We start from the raw sequence: 13,665 nt of genomic DNA, 5'->3' as shown, positions 1-13,665 counted from the left end.
TTTGATGCTGGTGGCTGGGACTGCCACCACTGTCCTATCCTCAGTGCCGCTGCGCTGACCCTCCCCTGGTCCCACAGGTCAGTCCAGCTCAACGGGCAGCCGCTGGCCATGGTGGATGACGGGACTCTCCCCGAGCTGAAGCCTCGCCCGCTGCGGGCCGGCCGCACCCTGGTCATCCCCCCGCTGACTATGAGCTTCTACGTGGTGAAGAATGTGAACGCGCTGGCCTGTCGGTACCGATAGCCCGCAGCCCACAATGGACTCGCCAGCCCCGCTCCTGCCCCCGTGCACTGCCCAGGTCATGCTGCCTCCTTGGCAGCCCACGCAGCCTCGCCGTGGGGCCGTGTTGGGCAGCTCCACGCCATGCCCTCATCCTCACCCCCAGGATGTCCTCCACCTTGGCACCACTCCTGCCCTGTGGCCGCGGAGCTCCACATGCCTTGGCCGCCATCCCGCCAGAGCAGTGCGACAGCCAGTTTGCAGGGCCTGCCACCATCCGTCCCGTGAGCTGCGAGAAGCACCCGGGCTCTCGTGCCTGCTGGCTGCAGGGAGGGTTGGGGTGCTGAGCCCCGGTATATCCCGGCACGGACACCCTCCCCGACCCCCTGGTCCCGCTGCCCCTCGGGATGACCCCTCCAGCAGCCGGACCCCCTTCCCTGGAGGCGGGCAGTACCCCGGTGCAGCAAGCGCATGGAAGCAGCTCCCTCTACTGCCGCCGGGATGCCGCCAGCGGCCTGGCCCGCTGCGAGATGCACCGGGCGGGGCGGGGCGGGGCGGGGCGGGGCAGGGGGCTCCGGGGGCCGCCCCGGGCGGGCGGGCTCGGGCTCCGCGGCGGGAAATGTTGATTGTTAAATTATACATCCCGGAGCGGAGAGGGGAGGAGCGGTGGGCCGGGAGCGTCTCCTGCCCGGGAGAGTGGCGGTGTCGCGAGCAGGAGCAGCTGCGACGCGCCCAGGCGCTACCGGAGTTGTAATAAAGTTGGGCTCTCAACCATGCCGGCGTCTTCTGTCCGCCGCGGGCCGGGCCGGGCCGGGCCGGGCGGGAGGGGAGCGGTGCCGCTGTCACACGGTGCGGGGCGGCGGACACACGGTGCGGTGCCGCTGTCACACGGTGCGGTGCCGCTGTCACACAGTGCGGGGCGGCGGTCACACGGTGCGGGGCGGCGGTCACACGGTGCGGTGCCGCTGTCACACGGTGCGGGGCGGCGGACACACGGTGCGGTGCCGCTGTCACACGGTGCGGGGCGGCGGACACACGGTGCGGGGCGGCGGACACACGGTGCGGTGCCGCTGTCACACGGTGCGGGGCGGCGGTCACACGGTGCGGGGCGGCGGACACACGGTGCGGTGCCGCTGTCACACGGTGCGGTGCCGCGGACACACGGTGCGGGGCGGCGGTGACACGGTGCGGTGCCGCTGTCACACGGTGCGGGGAGGCGGACACACGGTGCGGTGCCGCTGTCACACAGTGCGGGGCGGCGGTCACACGGTGCGGGGCGGCGGACACACGGTGCGGTGCCGCTGTCACACAGTGCGGGGCGGCGGTCACACGGTGCGGGGCGGCGGACACACAGTGCGGTGCCGCTGTCACACGGTGCGGGGCGGCGGACACACGGTGCGGGGCGGCGGACACACGGTGCGGTGCCGCTGTCACACGGTGCGGTGCCGCTGTCACACGGTGCGGGGCGGCGGACACACGGTGCGGTGCCGCTGTCACACGGTGCGGGGCGGCGGACACACGGTGCGGGGCGGCGGACACACGGTGCGGTGCCGCTGTCACACGGTGCGGGGCGGCGGACACACGGTGCGGGGCGGCGGACACACGGTGCGGCGCCGCTATCACACGGTGCGGTGCCGCTGTCACACGGTGCGGGGAGGCGGACACACGGTGCGGTGCCGCTGTCACACGGTGCGGTGCCGCGGACACACGGTGCGGGGCGGCGGTGACACGGTGCGGTGCCGCTGTCACACGGTGCGGGGAGGCGGACACACGGTGCGGTGCCGCTGTCACACGGTGCGGGGCGGCGGTCACACGGTGCGGGGAGGCGGACACACGGTGCGGTGCCGCTGTCACACGGTGCGGGGAGGCGGACACACGGTGCGGGGCGGCGGACACACGGTGCGGTGCCGCTGTCACACGGTGCGGGGAGGCGGTCACACGGTGCGGGGAGGCGGACACACGGTGCGGTGCCGCTGTCACACGGTGCGGGGCGGCGGTCACACGGTGCGGGGAGGCGGACACACGGTGCGGTGCCGCTGTCACACGGTGCGGGGAGGCGGACACACGGTGCGGGGAGGCGGACACACGGTGCGGTGCCGCTGTCACACGGTGCGGTGCCGCTGTCACACGGTGCGGGGAGGCGGACACACGGTGCGGTGCCGCGCCGGGCCGCCGGGGGCGCTGCGCGCGTGGGCGCGGCGGTCACGCGCGGCGGAGCAGGAAGCGGCGCGGGGCGGGTGGAGCCACGCCGTCCCGGTGTCCCGGTCCCGGTGTTCCCCCCGCCGCGGGCCATGCGCTGCGTCCTGATCGCCAGCACCGCGGCCGAGCTGCTCTTCTACTGGGCCGATGCCGCCTTCCTCCGCCGGCTGCGGTCGTCCCACGTCGGGCAGGTGAGGCGGGACGGGGCGGTGCCGGTGCGGGGAAGGGAGCGCGGGGTGCGCGGTCGCGCGTGGGCGCTGACCGGGAGCGTGTGGCGCAGGGCCCGGCGCTGGAGGACGGCCTCAACACCCTCTTCGCCCCCCTCATCATTTCCTGCGCCGCGCTGCTGGAGAAGCTCTCCGACACCTACACCTGCTTCGCCACCGAGGGTGGGCGGCACCTCCACGTCCTGCACACGGTAGGACCGGCACCGGGGACCAGGGACCCCTGGCCGGCCCCCGCCTGACCCCGCTGCCGGTTGCAGTTCGGGGACTGCCTGTACATCGCAGTGAACGGCGACGGGACGCAGAGCGAGGACGACCTGCGCCGGACCCTCTTCGTGCTGCGGCGCTTGCTGGAAGTTCACTGTGGCCTCGTCACGCTCGACTCGCACCTCATCCGCAAGGAGTGAGCGGGCACAGCCACCGGCACAGGCTGGCATGTCGGGATGTTGGGGTGGCTGCCCCGAGGTGCCTTAATGCAGCACCGGGGGCTGGGATTGGGTGTCTCCAGCTGGGATCCCCCCTTTGCAGCAGGACCCCCTGCCTGCCGGGCTGCAGCTGGGTTTTGGTGTGTCCGTCCCGTGTGGGGAGCTGGGTTTTGGTGTGGACGTCCCACACAGGGAGGTGACAGCCACCAATGAGTTTACATTCTCTGACCGCTGCAGGTTGCGGCCGGCTGATTCGGAGCAGCGGGAGCGTGTGTGGAGCCTGCTGCGGGGCCTGCTGGAGACCTACAGCCACCTGCGGGAGGAGGACCAGAGCTTTGCAGTGGAGGTACGAATGCTCTGGGGTGTCCCTCACTTTTGGGGTGTTCCAGGGGTGGGCGGCTGTGTGGAGTCCCAGGATGTGGGAAAAGGTGGTGGGCTGGGGACTTCAGGGCAGCTCCCCTCAGCAGTGGAAGCTCAGACCTGCCGGTAGGGCTGCAAGGCTGGGTTTGAGGGAGTTCAACAGCCTTTCCTGCTCCTGCACCCCAGGCCGTGGAGCGGCTGATCCATCCTCAGCTGTGTGAGCAGTGCATCGAGTTCCTGGAGCGACAAGTGGTACAGTACATCAACGCCAGCCCTGAGCGTGGCGGGGACGAAGTGGGCCATGCCTTCCTCCTGGTGCACACCAAGCTGCTGGCCTTCTACTCCAGGTGTGCCCAGCCCCACCACCCTCCCCAGGGCAGCCATTTGTCCTGCCAGCTGACCCTTTCCTTCTCTGGCCTGCAGCCGCAACGCCGGCTCCATCCGTCCAGCTGATCTGCTTGTCCTCATCCTCCTGGTTCAGGACCTGTACCCCAGCCAGAGCGCCGAGGAGGAGCTTGGCCTGCAGGTGCTTTAGAGCAGGACTGGGGGCGCAGCAAGTCAGGGCTCTCCCATGGGGTGATGCCTTGACAGCTGGGGCTTAGGGGTTTTTTCCCTCTTTTTGAAAGCCCACAGCAGGGAATGTTCTCCCTCAGGGACCCAAGAGAAGTGAGAGCATCCCTGTGAGTGGCCCTGGCTCCCATGGAGCTGCAGACAAGGACTCAGATGACCAAGTGAGTCCTTGAGATCAGGAGCTGCAGGATGCTGGAAGGGTTGCCTGCATCGCTGCCATCACTGACTCATCTGTTTTTGCTGGCAGGACACAGATGATCTCTCTGTGCCTGAGGTCTACTACACACCTGAGCCCTCACCAAGCAGGCACAGTACAGGTGAGTGCCCAGCTGGGCAGCAGCCATGCCCCACACCCCCAGCCCTGCAGAGGCTCCGGGGCTGTGAGGGGGGCTGGAAGGGTGCCCTGCCATGTTCTCTGCAGGCAGTGAGAGCTGGTCAGAGGGAGCCGAAATGGTGAGCATTGGGGAAGTGGATGCTGCAGACGTCCAGGTGAGCACGGAGTCCTGCAACACCTCCCAGCTCCACACCTTACCAGCCTGTCCCAGTGCCCTTTGTGGTCTCTGGTCCTTTTCACTCATCTCTTGCTGTGCTGCAGCTGTGGGTGTCCTGCGTCCCCCATGTTGTGCATAACTGTGACAGCTCTGATCTCCTTCTCTGAGGCATTGCTTACAATGAGCTGTCAGCAGAGAGGGAGAGGGGCTGCCTCAGAGCAGTCCAGTGTCTCCCTCTGCTGCCGTTGGGCTTTCTGGGCTGCTTTCCTTATGGAAAAGCACACTTCAAGCAAACACTGGCCTCGGTTTAAGGCATTTGCAGCCTTAATCTTTGCAACAGGCTTCTTCTCTTCTGCTCCTCTGGGGTCCCTGGGCGCTTTCCTCACTGCTGATCTTTTGCTACATGGCCCCTCCAGCTCCTTTGGTTCTGTCATGCCTGGTTGCAGCTTTCAGGGCAATGACGCATCCCTACAGAGCATCCTTTGTGCGAGCTGTCTCATCCCCACAGGGCACTGAGCACCTCCCCTGTCTTCCCAGATGGCAGAGGACTTGCTCCAGACCTTGGGGCCTCTGGTCCCTGAAGCTTCAAACCCCAGAAGGATCTTTCTGGATGCCAGCCTGCGGGAAGGCTACTACCCCTTGCTGCCGCACACCATGCACTGCCTCCCGCTCTGGCCAGGCATCTCCCTTGTGCTACTGACCAAGGTGAGCTGCCTCTGAGGTGAGGGAAGCTATGCTGGATTGAGTCCTGCCTCACCTGCCTCTCCCTTCCCTGGCAGGGCCCCATGACCCAGGTGGCCATCACCTTGTACCAGCTGCTGGATGGTTTCTTGGTGCTGGAGAAGAAGCTGGAAGAGGGACCAGAGGTGGGAGTCGCACGCTCCTACCCGTTCCTCGCTGAGCTGCGGCAGCGCATGGACAAATTTGTGAAGAAGCTGAGTGGACATGACATCCAGGTGGGAGTGGGGACATGAGGACCCTGTCCTGTTGTCCCCACAGCCTGACACAGTCCTGTCTCTTTCTAGTTGCAGAACACCTGGTTGGACTTCAAGAACAAGATATTTTCACGGAGTGAGCCTGGGAGCTCCCTGGAGTGAGTAGGGGGAAGCCAGGGAAAGTCTCCAGGACAGGCAGGGACCTTTCCCAGCCTGGGGACCAGCACTGTCCCTGCAGTGCTAGGGACCCAGTGTCCAAACCTGTTGTCTGTGTCCCCTGGCTCAGGCTGCTGCAGTCAGTGGCAAACGTGAAGCGGCAGCTCTGCTCCGTGTACCGCCAGCTCTTCCTGACCTCTGCTGGCCACAGCCTGTCCCAAGGGCTGCGGGACCGTGCTCAGAAGCTGATGAGGTGAGTGCATGGGATGGTCAGCGTCCCCAGGGGGCTGCCCCACACCCAGCTGTGCTGGGGCATGTGGGTCCTGGCCTCTCACTGTGCTTCTTCTTGGCAGGGAGAAGCTGCTGGACTGGCGGGACTTCCTGCTGGTGAAGAGCAGGCGCAATATCACCATGGTGTCATACCCATCTCTGCAGCTGGGAACCCAGCCTGGCAAGGGGGTGTCCCCAAGGGGGTAGCAGATGTGGGAGTGGGACCCTATCCCCTGGCACCGGGATCAAGGGGAGGAATGTAGTGGGCAAAGGTGGTTTCCCTGAGGCTCAGGGGCTGTCCTGGAAGGGCACCAAAGTTGTTGGACACCCTTAACCCATCCCACGTACCTGGAAGACTTTCCTGGTCTGGTGCACTTCATCTATGTGGACCGCACAGCTGGACAAATGATGGCACCATCGCTCAGTGTGACAGAGAAGTCCAGCTCAGAGCTGGGCAAGGGTCCCCTGGCCACCTTCATCAAGAGAAAGGTACTACTCATGGAGTAGGTGTGGGGTGGGAACCGCAGAAGAGGGTGGAAATTGGAGGGGTTTCTGCTCAGGCTTCAGATGCCCCTTGTCCCCCAGGTCTGGTCCCTGATCACACTGGCCCGGCGATACCTACAGAAGGGCTACACGACACTGATGCTGCAAGATGGCGACTACTGCTGCTCCTACTTCCTCTGGTTTGAGAATGAGATGGTATGTGGGGCCAGGAAAGGGCTGAGCCCCTCTTTCCCTGGGGCAGGGAGCAGGGCTGTAGACACAGCCAGCTCTGACTCCTCAGTAGTTCCATCCCAGCTCCTGCCCTCTGCTGTCATTTCTCCCCAGGGCTACAAGCTGGAGGTGATGGAGGTACCAGTTCTGTCTGACGATTCTGCTCCCATTGGGATGCTGGCAGGGGACTACTACAGGTGAGCAGTTTGCCAGCCCTGTGGTTTGGCACCAGGGCTCGAAGCTCTGATGGCACAGGGGTCCCTGTGAGTGATGGCAGGATGTCACTGCAGGGTGGTACCAGTTGTGGTGTCACTGGGGTTGCACCAGCCCATCTCCCCGGGCTGGTGCCATGGTTTTGCTGTGTCCTTGCAAAGTACTTTATAGAAGGAAGGTGGTTAGAAAGGGGTTTCCTGTGTGCACTGTACCTGCCAAGGCCCCTGTCTTCTCCTCCCCAGGAAGTTGCTGCGTTATTACAGCAAGAACCACCAGGCAGAGGTAGTGAAGTGCTACGAGCTGCTGACTGTGCACCTGGGCATCATCCCCTCCGAGCTCATGGTCCAGCAGGCCTGCGACTTGGCCCGGCGCCTCTGGGAGCCATCCCGCATCCCTCTGCTCTGAGCTGCCTCCAGCCACCTTGGGGCCAGGATTAAAGTGGGTGTGTGGGTGTTCCCAGAGCCTGGGTTGCTTTCTCAGTATCTGTGTGCCATGCCATGGATTGTGCCTGCAGGCAGCAACTGGCAACTTTCCCATCCTCCAGCCTGGCCATCCTCCAGGGCTGGCATTGTCTCCTTTCCTGCTCCCCATGCTGCCACCCAGCAGCCAATGGGGACAGGCAGAGAGCGGGGCCGGGAGGTTGTTTACAAATCACTGTCTTGCTGAAAAGTGCATTTCCAGAGCAGGATTTATAATGTTAGCTTGGCATTACTGCCAGGCTTTGGCCAGAGATCAAGATAGTGTAGCCAAACCTGAGTGGAGCAATGGTCTAGGGTGCATCTCTCTTCCCCCTGACCCTGAAATGTGGGGTGCAGGGCCCTCAGAGGTTTGGCAGGCTCTGGGGAGGTGCAGCCCATCCTGTACCCCCTTCCCTGCACTCAGGCTTCCAGGCACCAGTTAGCCACAGCTCTGAGCTTAGCTGGGAGCAGCAAGTAAATCCTGAGGCAGCTTATGTGTTTCCCAGGCACGTCTGGGCTCAGTGCACGTCCAAACCTCAAGTACAGCTGGGAATGGGGCCAGCCCCAAGGAACTCATGCAGCCACTGCCCCTTGTTGCTCCCGTGCCACTTGCTGGAGCTGGGGACGGCGATTCAGGGAGCACTGGACCATGACAGGGCCTTTGCCCCATCGTGCTGAGCCGGAATTTGCCCTGCTGAGCAATAGTGCTGGATTCAGAGCCAAGCTCATCCCCGAGCTGCCCCTTTTCCTGCTGCTTTCGGGGCTTGCCTGCTCACGGCGGGGGGGAGAGGGGGGGGCAAACTCCCTCTGTCCTACCGTGCTTGGTCCATCACCCCAGCCACGTGCCTCTGGATCATCCCTGGAGCAGAAGAGGAGCTGGGGCACGGGGGCGCTCAGGCCCCCGCCTGCCTGCTCAGCACATTCCCGGAGTACAGGCTGGGGAGCTCCTGGCACTCTGCTGAGCCCCAGGCAGGATCTGTCGCCTTCTCAGCACTGGGGTTTGTCTCCGGCCCCGCTGTAAGCCCCCAGCAAAACTGTGCCATGGTCAGCACCTCGCTGGGGACAGCCCCAGCGGGGCAGCGCTCGGCGGGTCCCCCTGTCCTGACCAGCCTCCCCGCCTCTTCTAGGCGTTCCCTGCCCTGACCCCCCCGTCTCATCCCTGTGCCCGGAAGCCCTGGGAAAAGTTCCGCCGTGAAAGCAAAGTCCAGGCTGCTGGACGCAGGGCAGCCGTGGCCAGGCGCTGTGGGGCGATGGCAGCTGGGCTCCCCGGAAGACTGAGCCTGGTCTGCTCTTCCCGCTGGCTGCAGGGCTGGCATCTGTCCCTGGGGCCGTCAGGAGCGCGTTTGGCCCATGCCGGGGTTGCAGCCCGGCTGCAGCGGGAATACGACGCGGTGGTGATCGGGGCAGGTAACAGAGCAAGGGAGCAAGAGTCGAGCTGCGGGGAGCCAGCGGGGGCCCCCATCTGCCCTCCCCCCAGGGCATGTAGCAGAGGAGCAGCCAGGTGGGGACCACAGTAGTGCTGGATGCATTGCAAACCCCCAGGCTGCTCCTCATGCCGGGGAGGACGCAGGGGTCTGGCACAAGCTGCAGCCCCCCAGCATGCAGAGCACTGTTGGAGCATCTGCTTTGAGCACTTCTGTCCGCCTTTGCTCCACCATTAGGGCCAGGGCTGTAGGGCCGGGGGAGGAGGCTCCTTGTCACCCGTATCCCTGTGTCCAGAGCCTGTTATTGGGCTGGCTGTGACAGCCCCATGCCCCAGGCATTGCAGGGTGCCCTGTGCTGTGGGCCCATCATTGACACTGGACTCTGTTCACCTCCCTCTCTTCTTGCAGGGCACAACGGGCTGGTGGCAGTGAGTACCAAGAGTGGCATTCTGCCTCTCCTCTATCCACAGGGGACAGCAGGGGACTGGGAAGGGTCAGCGCTGTGGGCAAGGGAGGGCTTTGGTGGCAGTGTCCATGGGGCTGGGGCTCCCACAGGCCCTCCCTAGTGAGGGGGGCACCACGTGCAAGAGGGTGCTCAGGTTGACAATGAGATCCCGGCTGGAGGGATGGGCAGTGCGTGCCGTGCTCCCCACAGGCTGCCTACCTGCAGCGGGCAGGGCTGCGCACGGCTGTGCTGGAGAAGCGTCATGTGCTGGGCGGCGCAGCCGTCACGGAGGAGATCGTGCCAGGTATCCCCCCGTTCCCCTTGTCCCCCTGGCCAGCCCCGGTGGCAGACATCCCCCACCACCCCACATCCCCCAGGGTTCAAGTTCTCCCGGGCATCATATCTGCTCAGCCTGCTGCGACCACAAATCTATGCTGATCTGGAGCTGCAGGTACTGGCACCCACCCTTTGCTGGGCTGCTGGCATCTCCCACCATGCAAGCAGGGGGACCCTGCTGCCAGGCTGTCCCTGCAGTGGGGACATCCCTGTCTTGCAGCGGCACGGTCTGAGGGTGTTCCCACGGGACCCCTACTCCTTTACCCCACTGCTGGAGGACAGGAGCCCTCCTCGCTCCCTTCTGCTGGGACATGACATGGCTCAAACTCAGCAGCAGATTGCTCAGTTCTCCCAGAAGGATGCCCAGGTACCATCAGAGACATGCACCTGGCACAGCAAAACCCATGAGGGGCTGCCCTGCCCCTGGAGTGGCAGAGATGCTCCTGGGTGAGTTATCCATTGCACCCACCATGGTGCAGTCCTTGTTGTCCCCCCTCTGTCCCCTTCCAGGCTTACCCTGAGTATGAGGCATTCATGGGGCGCATGGTGTTGGCCCTTGACCCATTGCTGGATGCCCCTCCAGTGGATACAGCTGCCCTGGGGAAGGGTTCCATGCTCCAGCAGCTCAGGAACCTACAAACCCTGAAGCCCTTGCTGCAGGCAGGTACATCTGGGATGCCAGGGAACTCCGATAGCAAGGGGTGTTTGCCAGCGCCTGGGGTGGGCAATGCAGAGCCTCCTCAGGAGCCCCACCTGGGCTGGCAGGCTCTGGTAGCCTTGCTCGCCTTGGTCTTGACCTCCAAACCCAGCTGGGCACCAGTAGCCAGCCCTGGCACAGCCATGCAGGTCTCACACCACCTCTCTACCCCAGGGCTGGCACTGGGGCGGCAGCTGCCCCACTACTATGAGGTACTCACAGCCCCCATCTCCAAGGTGCGTGCTGGCAGTGGTGGGGTGGAAACACCCACTTCCTCTCCTCCTGCCTGTCAGGGTGCTGTGGCAACTCCCCACCCCAAGCCTGGTGTGCTCTCTTTCTCCTGGGCCAGATCCTGGATCAGTGGTTTGAGTCAGAACCCCTGAAAGCAACTCTGGCTACTGATGCGGTGATTGGAGCCATGGCCAGCCCACACACCCCCGGCAGCGGGTGAGGGTCCCTTCCCCCTGGGGCTCATGCCTGCACTGTCCCCCCATGCCATGCTCTGTGCTTGGCTCTGCTGCACCCCGGTACCACAAGCCCTGCCCCCCTGCCTCTCCTTCCCACTGCCTGCTCAACTTAGCCAGGGTGCCTCAGGGGCTGGTGCTGGGCAAGGGGCTGCCCCCAACCCTGCCATATGGCGCTCCTGAGTGGCCCCCACCTATCCCTTTGCTGTTTGGACACCTCTGTCCCCGGGTTCGGCTGAGTCCTGGCTGGTGCGTGCTCCCTGTTGTAAATGAGTTGACATCCCATGAGCTGGCATGGTCCCGCCTGTGGGGGCTGTGGCACCGTCCTCACTGCCCATGCAGGGGACAGACCCATCCCCTCAGCTGGCAGCTAACCTGGGGTCCTGTTACCACAGGTACGTGCTGTTGCACCATGTCATGGGTGAGCTGGAGGGACGGCGGGGAGCCTGGGGCTACGTGGCAGGTGGGATGGGAGCCCTGTCCCAAGCCATCGCCCATGCAGCGACTGCCCGGGGAGCCCACATCTTTGCTGAGAAGGTACGGGGTGTCTGTGAGAGGGGAGCTGCCTGGCCACCCCCACAGGCAGCAGGGATGTTCTTGGTAAAGTCTTGTCCCCTACACATGCCCAGGCAGTGTGCCACGTGCTGCTGGGCAGGGACGGGGAGGCACAGGGTGTGGCACTGCAGGATGGGACAGAGGTGAGGAGCAAACTGGTGCTGTCCAATGCCTCCCCCCAGATCACCTTCCTGGAACTCATTCCTCAGGTACAGAGTGCATGGGGCTGGTGGGGCCTTGGCATGTTGGAATCCCCCATCCACACTGCCCCTCACAGCCAGGCTCTGCACTGGTGTATCCCACCCTAGGAGCAGCTGCCGAAGGATTTTGTCCAGCGGATCCGGCAGGTTGACACATGCTCCCCTGTCACCAAGATCAATGGTAGGTACCAGCAAGGACACTTCCGCTGCCATCCTGCTGGAGGAACACTGGTGTCAGGCTCAGCAAGAGGCTGCACCCCATTTCCTCCATCTCCCCATCCCATGCCCAGTGGCGGTGGATCGGCTGCCCAGCTTCCTGGCTGCCCCCAATGCCCACAATGGCCAGCCCCTGCCCCACCACCAGTGCTCCATACATCTCAACTGCGAGGGCACCCAGCTCCTGCACCAGGCATTCACTGAGGCCACCCATGGGCACCCCTCCAGCAGGTAGGAGCCTGTACTGGCATGCCTTGGTGTGCTGGGGATGGGAGAGGACAGTCATGGCAGTGGGTGCTGGGCGAAGAGGTGTGGAGTGGCTGGGTGCCCCTCTGCCTGCGCAGCTGGTGTACTGCTCCCCCAGGCCCATGATCGAGCTCTGCATTCCCTCAGCGCTGGACCCAGGGCTGGCCCCGCCGGGCTGCCACGTCGTGTCCCTCTTCACGCAGTACACCCCGTCCGTGCTGGCAGGCGGTCGGTCCTGGGACGAGCAGGCCAGAAATGCATATGCAGACACGGGTACGTAATGCACACACAGACCCCGCTAACACCCGTGGGCAGAGCTGCCCTGGAGCTGCACAGGAGCTCGCTACCATGTCCCCCCGGGCCGCCCACCAGTAGTCCCTTCATCTTTCTCTAGTGTTTGACTGCATCGAAGACTATGCCCCAGGGTTCAAGGCATCCGTCATTGGCAGGGACATCCTGACGCCACCAGACCTGGAGAGGATCTTCGGGCTGCCTGGTGGAGTGAGTACCACACATGTCAACTCTGAGTATCGCGCTGGTGCCAGTGCTAGTGGGCACACAGGCCTGGGCCAGGCACAGCCAGCTCACACAGAGCTCTGTTGGCAGAACATCTTCCATGGAGGGATGTCTCTGGACCAGCTGTACTTTGCCCGGCCAGCACCATCCTACTCTGGCTACCGGTCCCCAATTCCTGGCCTGTACCTGTGTGGAAGTGGAGCCCACCCTGGTGAGCAGAGCTGGGAGCTAGGACCCTCCTGGGGGCCTGCAGAAGAAAGGAAAGGGCACGTGAGAGGTGCACCACCATTCCCCATTTCTGCTTTCTTGCAGGAGGAGGAGTGATGGGAGCAGCAGGACGCAATGCTGCGCAGGTGGCTATTAAGGATTTCAGGCACCTCTGATGAGATTGGTGACACTGACTTCACCCAACACAGGGTAGCGACAGCAGCAAGCCCTACTGATCCCATGCAGAGCCCTCCCCATCCCCAACTTGCTTCCCCAGCACCTCAGGGCAGCTCAGCTCCCAGCTGCTGTGCTCCCAGCTGCTACCGTCACCTTGGACAGGGGGCTGCTCGCAGCCTGCCACAACCCAGCCTTTCCCCAGTGGCTCCTGGACCCTGCATGACTGTGGCAAGCCTCACTCAGCCCCTGCCTGTGCCCATGGAAATAAACCCTGGCCCAGGCTCTGTCATGAGCACTCTCATTGTGTTTTTTGAGCAATTCATGCAGCTCCCACTGTGCCATCCACACTTGCTGGTGATGCAGCCCTGGGGGAGCTGTCAGAGAGGACAGGCACATTTCAGAGTAGTGAACAGGGACAAACAGCCCCTCAACCCTCTCCTCTGCTCATTGATGCAGGCTCAGGTGCATGCAGGGCTGTTTGTACGGAGCTCCCCAGATCCAGGCAGGTCTGGGCCATCCTTAAGGGGCTTAGAACAAGCAGGGAGCCAGGGAGCTGCCTGGAAACTGCTTTGGTACCTGGAGTCCCCAACTGTCCTCAGTGCCCCGGCTCTTTGTGGCTGTGTGTACAGCGGACACGTGTCCAGCGGCTCAGAAACCACAGCAGCCAGGACTGGCAGCTGCTCCCTCGTGCCTCACACATGCTCCTATTCCCGACGGTAGCTGCCCGCACGTGTTCTGGCCCCGTCCCTCCATCCCCAGGGCAGATGTTCCGTGCTGGCCACTCCTCAGCCACAGCAGGCCCGGGGTGTGCCCATCACCCGGGCTGCTGCCGGGAGCCGCTGGCTGCAGATTACAGAGCTCGCATCCTCTCCCTGCCCTCTTCCTCCCCCAGACAATGCTCCCGATTCAGCCGCCCGCCTCGCCTCCTGCCGGGCCCTAAATACGGTG

General features: G+C 64.1%; 3 protein-coding genes across 7 annotated transcripts in view; all 3 read left to right on the top strand.

The window, feature by feature from the left end:
• The window catches only part of HPSE2 (heparanase 2 (inactive)), a 106,485-nt gene extending 105,717 nt beyond the window's left edge, over positions 1-768 (top strand). For all 3 annotated transcript variants that reach the window (XM_032116951.1, XM_032116952.1, XM_032116950.1), the window contains one exon: positions 78-768. In XM_032116951.1, coding sequence (XP_031972842.1) covers positions 78-243 — 166 coding nt within the window. In that variant the 3' untranslated portion in view covers positions 244-768. The remainder of the gene's footprint in view (positions 1-77) is intronic.
• A 1,665-nt stretch (positions 769-2,433) lies between these two features.
• Positions 2,434-7,237, top strand: HPS1 (HPS1 biogenesis of lysosomal organelles complex 3 subunit 1). Of its 2 annotated transcripts, none has more exons than XM_032116946.1 (18): positions 2,434-2,609; positions 2,699-2,836; positions 2,903-3,045; positions 3,305-3,413; positions 3,614-3,774; positions 3,851-3,953; positions 4,081-4,158; positions 4,245-4,314; positions 4,419-4,486; positions 5,026-5,193; positions 5,268-5,444; positions 5,514-5,581; positions 5,710-5,832; positions 5,933-5,998; positions 6,194-6,338; positions 6,435-6,548; positions 6,678-6,760; positions 7,019-7,181. In XM_032116946.1, exons 1-18 carry the CDS (start codon positions 2,511-2,513, stop codon positions 7,179-7,181), a joined length of 2,076 nt encoding a protein of 691 aa, XP_031972837.1. In that variant the 5' UTR covers positions 2,434-2,510. The 2 variants fall into 2 exon arrangements, with proteins under 2 accessions (XP_031972837.1, XP_031972836.1); XM_032116945.1 differs by having other exon boundaries at positions 2,511-2,609; positions 4,054-4,158; positions 7,019-7,237.
• Positions 7,238-7,321: 84 nt separating this feature from the next.
• On the top strand, positions 7,322-13,018 carry PYROXD2 (pyridine nucleotide-disulphide oxidoreductase domain 2). 2 transcript variants are annotated; one of them, XM_032116947.1, is made up of 16 exons: positions 7,322-8,641; positions 9,067-9,086; positions 9,314-9,407; positions 9,481-9,554; positions 9,660-9,806; positions 9,950-10,103; positions 10,311-10,372; positions 10,486-10,583; positions 10,996-11,137; positions 11,230-11,364; positions 11,464-11,536; positions 11,646-11,802; positions 11,936-12,090; positions 12,212-12,318; positions 12,424-12,544; positions 12,646-13,018. In XM_032116947.1, the coding sequence occupies exons 1-16, from the start codon at positions 8,485-8,487 to the stop codon at positions 12,714-12,716; spliced, it is 1,767 nt and encodes a 588-aa protein (XP_031972838.1). In that variant the 5' UTR covers positions 7,322-8,484; the 3' UTR covers positions 12,717-13,018. The 2 variants fall into 2 exon arrangements, with proteins under 2 accessions (XP_031972838.1, XP_031972839.1); XM_032116948.1 differs by lacking the exons at positions 12,424-12,544; positions 12,646-13,018 and having other exon boundaries at positions 11,965-12,090; positions 12,212-12,303.
• Positions 13,019-13,665: the final 647 nt, after the last annotated feature.

This window comes from Corvus moneduloides, chromosome 8 (assembly GCF_009650955.1).
Source record: "Corvus moneduloides isolate bCorMon1 chromosome 8, bCorMon1.pri, whole genome shotgun sequence".
Taxonomy (NCBI): Eukaryota; Metazoa; Chordata; class Aves; order Passeriformes; family Corvidae; genus Corvus; species Corvus moneduloides.
Note: the sequence above shows the minus strand (reverse complement) of the source record. Positions and strands in the feature narration are given on the sequence as shown.

What these genes read in the sequence shown, in the direction of transcription:
- HPS1 (XM_032116945.1), top strand. Translation starts at nt 2,511, where the DNA reads ATGCGCTGCGTCCTGATCGCCAGCACCGCGGCCGAGCTGCTCTTCTAC. An exon ending in ACCTCCACGTCCTGCACACG is followed by an intron (nt 2,837 to 2,902) that starts GTAGGACCGGCA and finishes TGCCGGTTGCAG; the next exon opens with TTCGGGGACTGCCTGTACAT. An exon ending in TCGCACCTCATCCGCAAGGA is followed by an intron (nt 3,046 to 3,304) that starts GTGAGCGGGCAC and finishes TGACCGCTGCAG; the next exon opens with GTTGCGGCCGGCTGATTCGG.
- PYROXD2 (XM_032116947.1), top strand. Translation starts at nt 8,485, where the DNA reads ATGGCAGCTGGGCTCCCCGGAAGACTGAGCCTGGTCTGCTCTTCCCGC. An exon ending in TCTCCCAGAAGGATGCCCAG is followed by an intron (nt 9,807 to 9,949) that starts GTACCATCAGAG and finishes GTCCCCTTCCAG; the next exon opens with GCTTACCCTGAGTATGAGGC. An exon ending in TCTTCGGGCTGCCTGGTGGA is followed by an intron (nt 12,319 to 12,423) that starts GTGAGTACCACA and finishes CTCTGTTGGCAG; the next exon opens with AACATCTTCCATGGAGGGAT.